This window comes from Enhydra lutris, unplaced genomic scaffold (genome assembly GCF_002288905.1).
Source record: "Enhydra lutris kenyoni isolate GAN:26980312 unplaced genomic scaffold, ASM228890v2 scaffoldscaffold94, whole genome shotgun sequence".
NCBI lineage: Eukaryota > Metazoa > Chordata > Mammalia > Carnivora > Mustelidae > Enhydra > Enhydra lutris.
In genome coordinates, this window is record NW_019154178.1 from 5,485,630 (window position 1) to 5,502,223 (window position 16,594).

General features: G+C 51.4%; 2 protein-coding genes across 3 annotated transcripts in view; one reads left to right on the top strand and one right to left on the bottom strand.

Annotated features, from left to right (window-relative positions):
• Positions 1 to 3,757: 3,757 nt before the first annotated feature.
• Positions 3,758 to 5,539, top strand: LOC111139038 (kelch domain containing 9). The gene is made up of 4 exons (XM_022491136.1): positions 3,758 to 4,275; positions 4,572 to 4,731; positions 4,823 to 5,021; positions 5,263 to 5,539. The coding sequence occupies exons 1-4, from the start codon at positions 3,758 to 3,760 to the stop codon at positions 5,427 to 5,429; spliced, it is 1,044 nt and encodes a 347-aa protein (XP_022346844.1). The 3' UTR covers positions 5,430 to 5,539.
• A 209-nt stretch (positions 5,540 to 5,748) lies between these two features.
• The window catches only part of LOC111139039 (prefoldin subunit 2), a 13,288-nt gene continuing 2,442 nt past the window's right edge, over positions 5,749 to 16,594 (bottom strand). Inside the window, exons 1-4 of one of the 2 annotated variants that reach the window (XM_022491139.1) lie at positions 8,600 to 8,640; positions 7,392 to 7,480; positions 7,160 to 7,283; positions 5,749 to 6,047 (exon numbers count right to left, since the gene is read on the bottom strand). In XM_022491139.1, the coding sequence (XP_022346847.1) occupies positions 5,871 to 6,047; positions 7,160 to 7,283; positions 7,392 to 7,480; positions 8,600 to 8,620 (411 nt within the window). In that variant the 5' untranslated portion in view covers positions 8,621 to 8,640 and the 3' untranslated portion in view covers positions 5,749 to 5,870. Of the gene's footprint in view, positions 6,048 to 7,159; positions 7,284 to 7,391; positions 7,481 to 8,599; positions 8,641 to 16,594 lie in introns of those variants that run through there. The other variant, XM_022491137.1, reaches the window with a different exon arrangement.

Genomic DNA, 16,594 nt, shown 5'->3' on the forward strand with positions numbered 1-16,594 from the left:
CTGGTCCATGAACTAGAAGGAAAGGGTAGAGGAGCAGAGACGGGTCTAACTCCCCCTGCCAGCCTGCTTCCCTCCTGGGCCTGGGCCTCCCTGCTCTAAGGTCTCTTGTGGGTCAGTCCTAAGCCCTGGAAAGGGCCCGTACGCTGTAGCTCACTCAGTCCTCGTCAGGAACCCAAACCCTAGGACTGTGCCCAGGGACAGTCCACAGTCTACAACACAGCCAAAGGGGAGACGCCTGGCCACTCCTGGAAGGTTCCAAAGCAAAGTCAGACAGTTGGCTCTGTTAAGCAGGACAGAGAGAGAGCGAGAGAGAGAGAGAGAGAGAAGGGCAGACTCAGAGAGAGAAACACAAAAGTAGAACTGGCAAGAGATAGATCTCAGGGCACAGAGATACAAGCAGACACCAAGAGAAAGAAAGGAGTGGGGGAGAAGGAGACAGACATGGAGGAACGATGAGGGTAATTCAAAGAGACAAAGAAGCTGAGACAAAGTCTGAAACAGAGCTAGGAAGACCTAAAGAGAAATTTCTGAATGCCTCCTTGCCCACTGCTGCCCCTTCCTCCTGCTTCCCTCTTCTGCGCTCAATTTCAACCACTCAACATGGACCCAGTGACATTTACCTACTCAGATTCGCCAAGTCCCTTAGCAATTCAAGTTTTTGCCCATTCTTAGCCCCCCTCCACCGTCCTCTAATCTCCTGATTGCCTCCCCCCTTTACCCCGTCTGCTCACCATCCCACCTTTCTCTCATACTCCTTCCTGCTCACATCTCAGTTCGGACGAGCCCTCAAGATCTGGCCTCTTGTCATCTCTTTTCCTAGCCGTCCCTCTCTCCTTCTGTTCATCCAAGTCCTTATTCTGGCTGAACCAAGAGCAAAGAGCCAGAATTAGGGCCAAGAAGGCATGGGACCAGGCAGTCCACTGGCCAGAATGAGCTGGGGAAAAACGTAGAAAGTCAGAGGACAAGGGAGGAAGGGGAGGTTGGGGGGACGACACAGGCAGAAGGGTTGGAGTCTGGAGAGCATCTCCCTGAACGGTGCTGAGAACCAGGGACGACGGCTCCAGGGTCAGAGCGAAGTTCAGGGAAGGAGAAAATGGAGTAAGAGTTCTGTGAAGGACTGAGGCGAGCAGGTAGTGATCTGGGGCTGGGACAGACGGCGGACATTGGGAAGCTGGGCTGCGGCCCCGCTCGCCAGAAACAGCCACCTGACACCTAACTCAGAGGACCCTGTCGGGACGGGGAGACTGTGAGGACGACCTGCCGCCAGCCCCTCTCCTGCACAGAGGCTGTCCCTGGATGTTATTAGGGGAAGCAGGGCCAGAAAAGGAGGGGCCCTTCTGTTCTCACACAGTCCCCTTTCAGGTCTCCCCTTCACTTTATCCGAGTGCCGCTTCCTTCCTGGAGCGCTGACAGAGCCATCGCGGACCGCTCCAGATGCTGCTCTGGGTGTAAAGTAGATGTCCGGCAAAGGCAGCCTGACTTTTCTTTTTTTGTCTTGTTCTTCCCTCTCTCACTTTCCCCTGGGCTCTTTTCTGCCTCCTCCAAGATACGGGCTTGACTCTGACCAACCGGAGGAGGCAGGGGAGGAGTGACGGGCAGCTCATGCCCTGGGTCTCTGTCATGGATAAAGGCCTCTAAGACACTAGATGGGACTGGGAGTGGGCGTGGAGGACAGCCAACGAGTGTGTGAGGTTCAGGCTCTATGTGCAAGCGAAGTGCGAACGGCTGAGGCCGCAGAGTCAGAGTGGAAGCCCGGAGGAGGAACAGCAGCAGTGAGGGAGAAGCTAGAAAGGCCCCTGGGGTGGGGAGTTCCCTGTTCTACCCAGTAGAGGCAGAAAATGAGTCTGTGCCCGGGCATCTGGCTGGCTCGGTCAGTGGAGCAGTGACTCTTGATCTTGGGGTTGTGGGTTCGAGCCCCAGGTTAGGTATAGAGGTTACTTTAAAAAATAAAAGCTTTGAGGGGGAAAAAGGGAAGGAAATGAGCCTGGCAAAATGGGCATATAGGCCACAAAGGGCCACTCCCCAGGCAACTCGTTGCTTAAATCCTAGGAGCGTGACAGATTTCAGTCGGGCTATTAGGAAGCCGGCTGGCTCTCAGATTTCAGTCAGGGACATTATAAGTTGGGGGTCTGGGAGGCACCTGGGTGGCTTCAAGTCTGACTCCTGGTTTTGGCTCAGGTCATGATCGGAAGGTCACGAGAGGGAGGCCTGTGTCAGGCTCTGCCTCTGCCCTCAGTGCAGAGTCCGCTTCCGATCGCCTCTCCCCCTTGCCCTCTGCCCCTTGCCCGCTCGTGCTCTCTCTCTCACTCTCTCAAATAATAAATAAAACTTAAAAAAAAAAAAAAGTTGGTTATTTTTTTAGAGATTTTGTTACCATGATCTGGGAAAACTGAGGACCCTCTCTGTTAGACCCCGCAGACCCCGGGAAATCTGGAAATGAACGGGCAGCGATTTTCAAAGCTCTTGCGGGGTCTCGGCTTTAGGGACAGGTGGGAAACAGGTATTGTGACCTTCCGGTCTCTGTCCCTTCCTGCCCATACTCTGTCCATGCTGTTTTCTCTGAGGGCCAGAAGCTAGGGTCAGAGGCCTGTGCCATCAGACCCCTGAATTCCATGTCCGCCCCACTGCAGCCCGGGAAACTCTCGATGCCTCCATCCTGGGGCATGATGGGGGATGAGTTGATGCACAGAAACCAAAGGTAGAAGCAGCAGCCAGCCCTCCCATCGGCAGCCCGGCGCTGGGGACACGCGTTCTGTTTCTGCCCCACACTGTTTCTGCAGAGGAGAAACCTGATTAGATTAGTCGGCTTGGCTCTGGGCTTCTCGGTTCTTCACTGGGTCCTGGAGGGACAGAGCTGGGAAGAGGCTCAGGGACTTGATGGAATTAGAGGGAGACGCCGGGGAGGGGCGGGGTCTGTTTGCTCCCCCCGCCCCCCACCCAGCTTCCAAGGCTGGGGAGCGTCCACCCCGGATCTCCTGGGGAGAAACGCCAGCCCCTCATCTCCAGTTCCAGATGCCACCGCACCTCAGTCTCCTTGCGTTGCGTGGGCCTAAGAGGCGAGCGGAGATCGGGAAAGATTCTCCCCAGGACGCAGGAGTGAGAGTTCTCCGAGGCTGGAGCATCCTCCCTCACCCGCGAGCCAACCCCGCGCACGTGACGCCGCGCCCCGAGAGGCGGGCTCCGGCGCCCCCTAGCGGCCAGAGCGGAGGGGCTGCTCCCGCGGCGGCGCGGGCAGGGACCGGCTTCCGAGAGACCCCGCGACACGCAGCCCACAGCACGGTTACAGTGAGAAAGCGGAGGCGGCCTAGGGAGACTCACCCTGAGAGTCGGGCGCACGGCCGGGACCAGAACCCAAGTCTCCTGACTCCCAGGCCAGCGCCCGGCCGTCCGCAGCCTTGCCCTCGCCCTTCTCCCTGGGGAGCGCAGGTGCGGTTAGAAACCGGTGTCGCTCCTGCCCCTGCAGAGCCCCGCCTGCACGTCACATCAGCTCGCAGCTCTGATAACGCAGCAGTCCCGCGGGGGACCCGGCCGCGCTCCGATCGCCGGCGGCTGACAGTCTTCCAGGATTGTCCCGGACCTCGCCCAGCGGCCGGGGCCCTCCCGCAGCTACCCGGGTCTCCGGTCTCCACGGTAACCCGTGCTTTGCGACCTTCACTTTGCAGCGGTCGCGCTGTCGGTGCAGCGGCGGTTGCTGGGCGACCACGGGGCGGCGGGGAGCCAGGGACCCCGGCGTCCCGGGGTGGGGGGTGGGGGCGGCATGGCGCTGGCGGGGTCCCCGGGGGGTGCAGGCTGGACCTGGCGGCCGGTGGCTCGGGACGCGCTGCTGGCGAGAGCCTTCCACTCGTGCACTGAGCTGCAGGGCCGCTTCTACCTGGTGGGGGGCCTCCCGGGCGGGGGGGCGACAGAGCCGAGCGGCGACACGGTGGTCTTCGACCCCGCCTCGGGACAGGCCGTGCAGCTGGGCGCCCAGGGCTGCCCGCGGCGCAGCCACCATGACGCAGCGCCCGTGGGCGGCCGCTGGCTCTGCGTGGTGGGCGGCTGGGACGGGGCACGCCGCCTGGCCACGGTAGCCGCCCTGGACACGGAGCGCGGAGTGTGGGAGGCGTGGAGCGCGGCCCCCGGCAGCCGGCCCCCCGCCGGCCTCAGCAGCCACACCTGCACCCGCGTCTCGGACCGAGAGCTGCGGGTGGCGGGCCGGGAGGGCGGGACCCGCACTCAGCGCCGCTACGGAAGCATCTACACGCTGAGGCTGGACCCCGGCGCCCGCACCTACTGGTACGGCACCCCCTGCCCCAAACATGTCACCCGCCCTGCATCTCTGCTCTAGAAAAGCGAAGGCTCGGCGGGAGCGCGGTCACCCTCTCCGCATCCTGACCCCCCTCACCCACGCATCCACCCTGACGGTGAGAGCTGAGCGCGCTCCCTGCGGGTGTCCCCTCCTCTCCTCTGCCCACAGCGGCGTCCTGGCCTCCTTTCCGCGCTTGCCACCAGAGAGGCCAAGGGAACAGGCAGGACAGCCCTCCTCTCTTCCGGACAACCCAACTCAGGCCCGAACTTCTGCACACCCACAGCTATAAGGAAGAGGGCAGCCACACAGCCTCCCGCTCGGGTCACTGCGCCGCCCTGCTCCCGACCTCGGGGCACCCCCCAGCTCACCAGCTGCTTCTCTTTGGGGGCTGCAACTCCGCCGAACCAGAAGTAGCTGGGCACTGGGGTCCGGGGAAAATTAAGGTAATATCTGCTCACATGTTGCTGAGGGTGGAAGGGGGCTAAAATGGCAAGACCCAAATCCCTCCAGCCAACCCCTTCTTTCTCCCGGAAGGAGGAACCACCCGCCGCCCCCCGTTTTATGGAACAGCTTGCCAGGCTTGTGAGCACCCAGCAGGGCTCCCGGCAGGGGCCCCGGGGCCTGCGGCATCACTCATGCTCTGTGGTGGGGCCCTTCGCTGTGCTGTTTGGTGGAGAAACTCTGACCAGGACCAGAGACACCATCTGCAATGACCTCTATGTCTACGACACCCGTGAGGGGCGCTGGTGGAGGAGGGCAGAAGGTGGGGAGGTGGGAGCTCGGAAAGGATGGGTGGGGTAGGGAGGAGCAAAAATTAATCGGCAAGATAAAGGAATACACAGTGTATTAAACTGTGAGGAGGCCCACAGTCAAGTGAGGAGGGAAAAAACGGGCAAACCTTCGGTCTTATGAGAAGCAGAAGCCCCAGGGTGCCAAAATGCTGCCACCTCAACGAGCACTTTCTTACCCAACAGGCAAGTCCCCTTCTCTGTGGTTCCACTTCTCCAGTGCAGACCATGGGCTGAAACGTGTGGGCCATCAGACCTGCCTCTGGAACGATCAGCTTTACCTGGTTGGGGGTTTTGGTGAGGACGGCAGGACACCGAGGCCACAGGTTTGCGTCCTGGACCTATTTATCTAAAGGGCAGTGCCAAGACATAAGCCTCTGCTTTGTGGCAAACTCACACAGCGTCATCCCCAGGGCTATCTGCCTCACTTCAAAGGCTTATTAAATTTCAGTCTGAGAGTCAACATTTGTCTGTGAGTCTTTTTGTGGGGAGGGCAGTCAACAAGCAGCCACATCTTTATTTGCAAGGGAAAGGATAAAATATGGGACCTCCTCTCATATCGTGAGCCGTTAGCCTGATGGACCCAAACTCCACAAGTCCTAGGCTTTCCATGCCTCATGCAAATCCCACCCCTAACACTGGGAGAAAGCTTCAGGCTAGAGCTGAGCATTCTGACCAAAACATTTAATTAACAAAAAAATATTACAATAGCAGAGAAAATAATAATAATAACAATAAAGAGAAATTAGGAGAAGTGGGAGTCAGGGTAGAAAAAAATGCAAAGGCCTTGGTCCCTAGGAGACCAACACTCCCGCTGAGCTGGACTTAGCCCCGGCCCCTTCCGAGCTCTCCTTGGCTGCCGGCTTCTCATCTTCCCCCACCAGACGAATGTTGTGCTTTTCCCGGAATTCATTTAATTCTCTTCCCTTTGCCTGAAGCTGCTGTGTGAGTGCCTCAATGATCTTCTGTATCTAGAGGGCAAGCGACAGGGATTACATGAATAGGATTTTAGCACTCCCTTCCCCTGGCTGGGATAGACTGTGGCTGGGGACTGATGGAAGGATAATACCTCCGGCCTCACCAAATATTGACAGGAGAGCCCAGACCCTGAAAGTCTGCCTCTCTCAAAAAATCAAAAGGGATTTATAAACTTTAATGTACATAAGAACCACTTGGGCTGTCTGTTTTTAAAATGCCACTCCATGGGGCACCTGGCGGGCTCGTTGGTAAAGCATATGACTCCTGATCTCAGGGCTGTGGGTTCAAGCCCCACGCTGGGCGCAGAGATTACAAAAAAAAAAAAAAAAAAAAAAAAGCCACTCCACAGGCCCCACCTCCAATTGTCCTGAATCAGTGGGTCCAGAAATGATATAAAAATATCATTTTTTAAAAAGATTTTAATTTATTTATTTGAGAGAGAGAGAGTGAGAGAGCATGAGAAGCAAGAAAGTCAGAGGGAGAAGCAGATGCCCATGGAGACGGGGGCCGGATGCGAACTCCATTCTAGGACACCAGAATCATGACCTGAGCTGAAGGCAGTTGCTTAACCAACTGAGCCACTCAGGTGCCCCAGGAAGCAGCATTTACTTATTTATTTATTTATTTTTTAAAGATTTTATTTATTTATTTGACAGAGATCACAAGTAGGCAGAGTGTCAGGCAGAGAGGGGTGGGGAAACAGGCTCCCTGACCCCCAGAGAGGCCGATGCAGGGCTCGATCCCAGGACTCTGGGATCATGACCTGAGCCGAAGGCAGAGGCTCAACCCACTGAGCCGCCCAGGCGCCCCAGGAAGCAGCGTTTTAGACCGTCGTCCAGATGACCCGGATGCAGGCATCCACAGACTACACTGGGAGAAACACGGCTCTCGCCGCCTCCTCTCCCCCAGCTCAGCCAGGTCCCAGGGCGCAGGGCGAGAGGCTGGCAGCCCGCATCTACTCCTACTCGTCTGAGTCTAGACTTAGAGGATCATAACAAGCGCAGGCTGACAGACTGACAGGCTCCTCACGTCTCTTCAACAGGGGCTCCTACCTGCTCGCCTGCACGCGGCTCCCCCCCCGCGCCCCTCGGGCAGCCCCGCTCACCTGCTCCTTGTTGTTCTCCAGGGCCGGCAGCACCTCTTTGACCGTCCGCTCCACCAGCACGCCTCCCACCATGCGGTAGCACTTGCGGGCCTCGTCCACCTCCTTCAGGGTGTCGATCACCAGGCTGCGGGAGGGAGGGCAGGTGGCTCTGAGCAGTCGGCCCACCCCGCGGCGACCGACCGCACAACCGCCGGCCCGCTCTCCCGTCGCTGGCTGCTCCCCACCTCCTCACCTGTGCTCGTTCAACTCCATCTCCAGCTCAGCGGCTTTGGACGCCAGCCCCCGCTGCTCCTGTCGAAGGCGGTTGAAGCCAGCGATCACCTTAGGAGAGGAGAAAGTGAAGTGAGAGAGGAGACGGCGGACATGGCAGAGGCTCCAGCAAAACACAGAAGGGAAGCTCTGGACACTACCTCGGAAAAGGGGCAGAATCCAAGTCTGTGATTCCTGCCGTTAATGTCTGAATGTTAATGTCCACGCTTCCGGAGAGCACACTGCGACTGGAAACTTGCCCGCCCCTCCTGCAGCTTCCAGGTGGTGAGGGACAGGCGCAGGTGCTACAGATGGGGGTGGTGCGGGGAGGAGAGCTCCCCCAGGAGCTCGGACTTGCAGGGAGAGAAGGCTGTGAGCAAAGGCTCACAGAGTGAGGAACTCTCGTCGTAACCCTCGTTCGGGTCTGCCCAGGGGAACTGCCCTTCCTGAGCTCAGGGGGCTGCTTGTGGGGCTACTAGTCACAGGACCCGTGCTCCCCGCCACGGGGGTGGCGAGCTATCCTATACCAGAGCTTCTGTACAGGAACTGATGGGGGAGAGACACACAGGTCCGGAAGACAGCAGGAGCGAAGACAACTGTCGCGCACAGATGATCCTCGGTCCCTCTTCCTGAAATCCCCAAAGCTGCCCTAGTTCTTGAACTCGGTGTGACCCAGTTCTTGAACCTCTCTTTTCACTGTGTTCAATTCTCTGAAACACCCACTAGCCTTCCAAAATACTGCTTAAAAAGAAACCCAAGAAGTTGGCCAGAGTCTGTTTCTGTAGCCTAGAAACCCTCACTAACACAGGCTCGTGGAGACGCACTGCCCGCCCTGAAGCCTACAGGAAGAGAAATGGGGGGGGTGGAGAAAGGGGTGCAGGGGAGGCGCAGGAAGTCGCGTATGTAAAAGCCAGAGGAATAATCACCGCCAGCTTCCGGCTCCCCAGAAACGGAGCAGGGAATTAAAACGGTGTGAAAACCTGACCGGGCACCACGATCACCATCCCCATGACTCTCAGTACAGGGCTCTGAGGACTGTTTGGCGAGAATATCACATGAAAGGCAGAAAATGTAATGAGGGCAGAAAATTATGGGGGTGGGTGGGATGGGAGGGAGGGGAAAAAAAGAAAAGGAAAACCTTTTTCCAGGAGACAAAAAGACCAGGTTTCGGGTTCTGTCTCTGCCACATACCAGCTCTATGGCCTCAGACATTCTACCGTATGGCTCTCAACCCTGGATGCACGTCAGAATCCCTAGGGGAGTGAAAAGTGGTGCCTCAGGACATTTACATAATCACTGGGTGAGGCACAGGCCTCAGTATTTCTTTCTTTTTTTTTTTTTTTAAGATTTTATTTACTTATTTTGAGAGAAAGAAAGAGAGAGAGATTGCCACATGCGTGCAGGGGCGGGGCAGAGGGAAAGAGAGAACCCCAAGCTGACTGCACTGAGCCCGGAGCCTGGGGCTCCATCCCATGATCCTGAGATCCTGACCTGAGCCGAAATCAAGAGTGTAAGGAGTGGGACACTTAACCCTGAGCCACCCAGATGCCCCAGACCTCAGTATTTTTAAAAGCTCTCCCACATAATTGTAATGTGCAGCCAGAACTGAGAACCGCGGGCTTACCCGCCCTGAGCCTTAGTTCCCACATGTGAGACGCACACGGGACCTACTCTATTGAGCTCGAGTATGAAAGGACTCTGTACGCAGTAAAGTCCATTCGCTACTACCACCGCCCTCTCTCCAAACCCCCACAGCACCCACTCCAGACCCCCCCCCCCCCGCTCCGCCGAGAGCAGTGAGCTCCCGCCCGGAATGCTGCTGGAGCCTGCTCTCCCACTCACATCACGTCCAATCTCACCACCACTAAGGACCAACCACCTGAACCTCACTAGGATCTTCTATCTCTAGCTCTCTCTGCAAGGCTCATCTACAGCTAGTAAGATCCTAATGGCCACCCCGACATCCTTCTACTGCTCAAAAAGCCAAGGAACGGGTCTGACAAGGACCCTGCCACTCGAGTGGCGAGCTGCCTTCTCCCGGCTCCCTGTCCGTCTCCCTCCACTCCGTCCACTCGTTCCAACAGATGCCTTGAATCTAAATCCTCTGTAAGCCTCGCCCTTCGCCTCCACTGCCTGTACCAAACTATTCCATCCGCAGTTAGCTTTGTCTCCGCCGTCAGTGTCACAGATCAAAATAATTTTACCTATGAAAATTCCATAACTAAACCAGATTCTAGATGCTCCCTTAGCACCCCAATGACCCACTCTTCTGGATGAATGTTGTTAAATACACCAATGAAATCAGCTGAAGAGTCTAAGATTTCTGAGGCCTCAATTTATTTTCCTTAATAATTAGTAAGAATCGGGGCACCTGGACGGCTCAGTGGGTTGAGCCTCTGCCTTTGGCTTGGGTCATGATCTCAGGATCCTGGGATAGAGCCCCGCATCCGGCACTCTGCTCAGCGGGGAGCCTGCTCCCCCACACCCCCGCCTGCCTCTCTACCTACTTGTGATCTCTGTCAAATAAATAAATAAATAAATAAATAAAATCTTTAAAAAAAAATTAGTAAGAATTTACCTCTCAACCACCAATTTAACATAACTAAAGGCAAAGGAGAGATTTTTTTTAATTTTTTTTAATTTTTTTTTTTTTAAAGATTTTATTTATTTATTTGTCAGAGAGAGAGAGAGGGAGAGAGAGCGAGCACAGGCAGACAGAATGGCAGGCAGAGGCAGAGGGAGAAGCAGGCTCCCTGACGAGCAAGGAGCCCGATGTGGGACTCGATCCCAGGACGCTGGGATCATGACCTGAGCTGAAGGCAGCTGCTTAACCAACTGAGCCACCCAGGCGTCCCAGAGATTTTTTTTTTTTAAATTCCAATTCTTCTTCAAACATTCTTGCTAATTAACAACCCCTATTTCCTCCTGGTCCAGTTTATGAACCTGTAATCAAATGTCAAACTAGAATAAATCTATTTAAATGTGTGAGTTATCCACAGTTACTATGGAAAATTTCAGCCATTGGTGCCCTTAAAGAAAATGAAATCTCTTAGCAGCCGACTGTAACCCAACTGGAAATTAGATGCCGAATGAACTGGTATTAACGTGCCATCTCTGGGCTCTGCCACATGATGAAGACAGAGGCTGTGATGCAGCCCCACATTCTTCCTGTTAAAATACAACTTTTCTTTTCTTTTTTTAAGATTTTATTTATTTATTTGACAGAGAGAGAGAGATCACAAGTAGGCAGAGAGAAAGGGGGAAGCAAGCTCCCTGCCAAGCAGAGAGCCCGATGTGGGGCTCAATCCCAGGACCCCGAGATCATGACCTGAGCCAAAGGCAGAGGCTTAACCCACTGAGCCACCCAGGCGCCCCAAAATACAACTTTTCTAATGGTCTTCTCCCCCAGGGCTGGAATTAAATTTCCTTCTCTTTCCCTTATTCCTGTTCTCTTGAAGTTGTCTGCTATAATCACGGGCGGCCAGGTCACTGCCGATTCTCTCTGCCCTACTAAACTCATCATCTTACATGTAAACCTCCCGACTGAGAAAGAAGCCAATTAAATTAAAATACCAGCTGCTAATATTCTACTCAAAAGTAACTTCAATCCTGGTAACTACACAGAGCTCTTCACATTCTCATAATTGGAACGTCCAAACAATTTTATACAGGACATGGTTTTCTTTTTTATCCCCCCAGCTTTACTGAGATATAATTGCCATATGACATTGTGTAAGTTTAAGGTATACAAGATTATGATTTGTGTACATACCGTGAAATGATTACCAAAATAAAATTAGTCAACACATCCCATATGTTAACCCCTTCCATGTGCTCACATATAAATGCGTATCATGTCTGGATGGTTCAGTCAGTTAAGTGTCTGCCTCTTGATTTGGGTCTAGGTCATGATCTCAGGGTCATAAGATGGAGCCCCACGTCAGGTTCTGTGCTGAGTGTGGAGGCTGCTTAGGGTTCTCTCTCCCACTCCCTCTGCCCCTCCTCCTCCTCACTCGGGTGTATGTGGGACCCGCTCTCTAAAAATATATATAATAATAATAATAATAAAAATAAAAGCATATTAGGGCACCTGGGTGGCTCAGGAGGTTAAGTGTCTGCCTTCAGCTCAGGTCATGATCCCAGGGTCTTGAGATCGAGTCCTGATTTGAGCCCCGCATAGGGCACTCTGCTTAGCGGTGAGCCTGGTCCTCTCTCTACCCCTACTTGTGTTCTCTCATTCTCTGTCAAATAAATAAAATCTTTAAAAAATATTAAAAACATCAGGCTTTCTGCTCACCAAGGAGTCTGCTTCTCCCTCTGACCCTTCCCCTCTCATGCTCTCTCTCAAATAAATAAATAAAATCTTTAAAAATAAATAAATAAATAAAAGAAAAAAACCTAAATAAAGTATATCAATTCCTTAAATTTTTGTTTAAAGATTTTATTTACTTATTTGAGAGAGAGAAAGTGAGAGACAGCACAAGTAGAGGTGGAGGGCTGAGGGAGAAGCAGACTCCCCACTAAGCAGGGAGCCCCACACGGGACTTGATCCCAGGACCCTGGGATCACCACCTCAGCCAAAGGCAGATGCTTAACCAACTGAGCCACCCAGTCGTCCCCCCCTAAATTTTTTTGGTAGAAATTTTTCCAATTCTCTTGTGTCCCTAATTTTCAACCATGCAGCCTGCCTTCTAAGCTTTACTCTTAACCTTTTTTGAAATTTTAAATATGCAAATACAACCTCTTTTTAAATACCGATTTCTTCCACGGTCCTACAGTAATATACCTTCCTCCACAGTTTGTAAGTAAAAGAGCACCACTCTCTGCCGACCACTCTGCTCCTCTTTATCTCACTTAAGTCTAAAATAAAAACACATTGTAAGGGGTGCCTGGGTGGCTCCGTGGGTTAAAGCCTCTGCCTTCAGCTCAGGTCATGATCTTAGGGTCCTGGGATCAAGCCCCGCATCGGCTCTCTGCTTAGCGGGGAGCCTGCTTCCCCCTCTCTCTGCTGCCTGCCTTTCTGCCTACTTGTGATCTCTGTCAAATAAATAAATAATATCTTAAAAAAAAAAAAAAAACACATTATAAGACATGTACTTCACTTTATAGATCAGCAGACTGAGGCTGGTGGGGTGTGGGTAAGAAAATAACACAGTGAACCAGTACTTCCACCCAGGTTTGTTGAACTCTGAGAATCCAATTTCTACTGATGTATTTTTACCAGCTTGTCATGTTATCACCTCTCATTAAGGTCAAACTGGGCCGGGGGAGGGGGACGGCAGGCACTGGCCAGCTAAGTCAGAAGAGCATGAGACTCTTGATCTCAGGGTTGTGAGTTCCAGTCCCATTCTGGATGTAGAGATTACTAAAAAAGAAAATATTAAAACAATATATCAAGGGCGCCTGGATGGCTCAGTCGGTTAAGTGGTTGACTTCAGCTCAGGTCATGAACCTCGGGACCCAGCAGGCACTGTGCTCAGTGGGGAGTCTGTTTTTCCCACTCCCTTTGCCCTACCCCTGCTCATGCTTTCTCTTTCTCTCTCTCTCTCGCTCTCTAATAAATAAATAAATAAATAAAATCTTAAAAAAAAAATTCAAACTATTTTCATTTGATTTATGTTCCCTTTTCTTTCCTTTTTTTTTTTTTTTAATTTAATCAATACTATATAGTGTTGGTAACTTCAGGAAAAATCTGTAATCATTAGCTTTACCTCCAAAATGTCCTTTGGCCTGCTTACCTACATGATGTTTACTATTATTGGGTTCAGTGAAGAACAGAACAATAGGTCAAGAATTATGACTAGATTCACCTGGAAAAGCATTTTCTGGGGTGTCACTCACTAAGTATCCTCTTTTCAGTTCAGGGCCCCCTTTCCTGACAAACATACTCAACTATGAAGAAAATGTCTTTGACTAGAGGCTCCTGGGTGGCTCAGGTCAGAGTCTCCCTTTGGCTCAGGACATGATCTTGGAGTCCTGGGATCAAGCCCCATGTCATCATGCTCCCTGATCAGCTGGGAGTCTACCTGTCCCTCTCACTCTGTATGTGCTTATGTGTACTCACACACGCTCTCTCTCTAATAAAGAAATAAAATAAAATCTTTTTTTAAAAAAGAAAACATCCTTGACCTTAATACTCCAACAAATAATGGTTCTCAGCCCTTCTCTTCATCTTCTTTTTTTAGGACTATTCCGTACTCACTGTCTCCTTTCCTCGCCTCCCATTCACTCCCAACCCAACTCCCAAACTGCCTTCTCTCTATCACTAGCTATTAAACTATCATTACTTATTAAACTATCCTCTCAAAAATCACAAATGGCCTCTTACCATATTCAACAATTTTTTCTCAATTTTCACTCTGCTTCTCTGCTCTCTTTTTTTTAAAAAGATTTTATTTATTTATTCGACAGACAGAGATCACAAGTAGGCAGAGAGGCAGTCAGAGAGAGAGAGGAAGAAGCAGGCTCCTTGTCAAGCAGAGAGCCCGATGCGGGGGCTCGATCCCAGGACCCTGAGATCATGACCTGAGCCGAAGGCAGAGGCTTAACCCACTGAGCCACCCAGGGGCCCTCTACTCTCTTCCTTTAAGGAGCAATACGGCAGGTGGAAATAGCCCAGACTTGGGTCCGACACGGGTTCATATCCTAGTTTTCCCTGTTGTTTGGCCAGTTACTAACTTTTCTCTTGGTTTCCTCATTTATAAAATGGATCTCATATACCACGAGGGAAGGGTTCTAAGCATCAGCACTACGGATATTCTGGGCAGGAGAATACGTTCTTATGGGGGGGGGGCTGTCCTGAGCAATGCAGGAGACTGAGCAAGCTCTCTGCTTCTACCCACTGGGAGCCAGAAGCAGCTCCTACTTGAGACAACAAAAAACATCTCCAAGCATTACCACATTTCTCCTGGGGCGAAGTCAAAGCAGGCTGAGAACCACTGCCTCAGGATAACAAGGAGAACTAAACTGAGGGAACATGTCCAGTGCACAATACAAGGAAGGTTCTCGTCTCTCTTTTATTTATTTATTTATGTATTTATTTAAAAGATTTTATTTATTTATCAGACAGAGATCACAAGTAGGCAGAGAGGGAGGCAGAGAGAGAGGAAGAAGCAGGCTCCCTGCTGAGCAGAGAGCCCAATGTGGGGCTTGATCCCAGGAACCCTGGGATCATGACCTGAGCCGAAGGCAGAGGCTTTAACCCATTGAGCCACCCAGGCGCCCCCTCTTCTCTCTTTTAGCTTCCAGGGCCCTTCGGTTCTTTGGATCTCCTACCTCTCTTAATACTCCTTCCTGGGATGCCTGGGTGGCTCAGCTGGTTGAGCTACTGCCTTCAGCTCAGGTCGTGATCCCAGGCTTCTGGGATAGAGTCCCGTATCCGGCTCCTAGCTCGGCAGGTTGCCTGCTTCTCTCTGTGCCTTTGCCTGCCATTCTGCCTGTTGTGTGCACACACTCTCTCTCTGATAAATAAATAAAATCTTCAAAAAAACAAAAACAAAACAAAACAAAACACTCCCTTCCTCTTTCTGAAGTTCTTCCTCTCATCCCCACCATGGAGACAGGATCTAAGATTCTTTTCATAGTACTTTCTTTATGCCCTAGACCATTTCAACTGGTATCTTAGCTACTTCTATGGCTTCAACAATTGCCTTTATTCTACCGCCTGCAAACCCAGGCCTTCTCAGAAATTCTAGACCCATACTTAAATGTTAGAAGAAGGAGCCCTGAAGTCTGTCAGAAATGGGTTCACAATCTAACCATGAGCAAGTTATCTCTTTTTCAAATCTGTTTCTTCACCAGTAACCATGAAGACAGGCGCGCCTGGGGGACTCAGTGGGTTAAACCTTTGCCTTTCGGCTCAGGTCATGGTCTCAGGGTCCTGGGATCCAGCCCTGAACCGGCTCTCTGCTCAGCGGAGAGCCTGCTCCCCCCCCCCCCCCCCCCCCCCCCCCGCCTGCCTCTGTGCCTACTTGTGATCTCTCTCTTTCAAATAAATAAATAAAAATCTAAAACAAACAAAAAACATAAAGGAGGGGGAGAAACCTCCTTTGGAGTGTATCAAAGGACATATTCCAAAATGGTAATAGTAGTTATGTTTGGATACGAGGATCATGGGCAATTTATTTCTTATTTTGTACTTTTTCCTGTGCTTTCTACATTTCCACAAAGAACACGCCTTATTTTATGTAACAGAAAAATAACAACAGTATACCATACATCCTCCTGTGACTCCCTCACCGCTTACATTAAAAAGTTCCAAATTCTTTGTCATGCAAAGATTCAGCTTGCTTTAAGCACCACATCTTTCTTATACCTCATGATTTAGCTAAACTAACCAGTTTCTGCACTTCGTGTCAGCCTGTGCTTTCCCTAGCTCTCCTCTTATCCTATTCCCTAATATCCTATTTCCATTACCACCTGTTCAAATCTATCCAATCCTTCAGGCTCAGCTCAAACATCTCTAAAAGGATCATGTATAAATGGGAAAGTATGTCTGCCTGATTCTCAAATCACTCACTCAATTGAAAGCCCTGCTCTTCCAGTTACTGACTCTGGGTAAGTTAAAGTGTCTGAAATGCAAATGTCCTTATCTATAAAGGGAGGACAATATAACCTTGTTAGTTCCTTCCATCTTGTTTATAAGGACACATGCAGCTCACATTTGCAGGAGTGATAAATCATATATATATATATATATATATATTTTTTTTTTTTTTTAAAAAGTCATCTCTAGGCCCAACATGGGGCTTGAACTCACCACCCTATGATTGAGAATCACATGCACTACCTACTGAGCAAGCCAGACACCCCATAAATCTTTTATCTTTTACCCTGTGTTCTCTCTGGAACACAAAGGCCACAGAACGTTAAGCAAAACAGCCTCAGAACTCAATTATCACAATTGCTCAATTTCTTTTGAGGGCTTCCCTTTCTCCATAACCCTTAAATATTGGTTCCACCCTTCTTCTGCTTCTTTTTTCACTTTCTGTACAAAGCCTAGATGATTTTGCCCATAACCATGACTTTGTCTACCATCCATAAGCTTAAAATTCTCTAATCTGTATCTCAGACTCAGATTTCTGTAACTCAAGATTTATACGTCAGGGGCGCCTAGGTGGCTCAGTGGGTTAAGCCTCTGCTTTCGGCTCAGGTCATGATCTCAGGGTCCTGGGATCGAGCCCCACA

What these genes read in the sequence shown, in the direction of transcription:
- LOC111139038 (XM_022491136.1), top strand. Translation starts at nt 3,758, where the DNA reads ATGGCGCTGGCGGGGTCCCCGGGGGGTGCAGGCTGGACCTGGCGGCCG. An exon ending in CCCGGCGCCCGCACCTACTG is followed by an intron (nt 4,276 to 4,571) that starts GTACGGCACCCC and finishes GCACACCCACAG; the next exon opens with CTATAAGGAAGAGGGCAGCC. An exon ending in CCTCTATGTCTACGACACCC is followed by an intron (nt 5,022 to 5,262) that starts GTGAGGGGCGCT and finishes CTTACCCAACAG; the next exon opens with GCAAGTCCCCTTCTCTGTGG.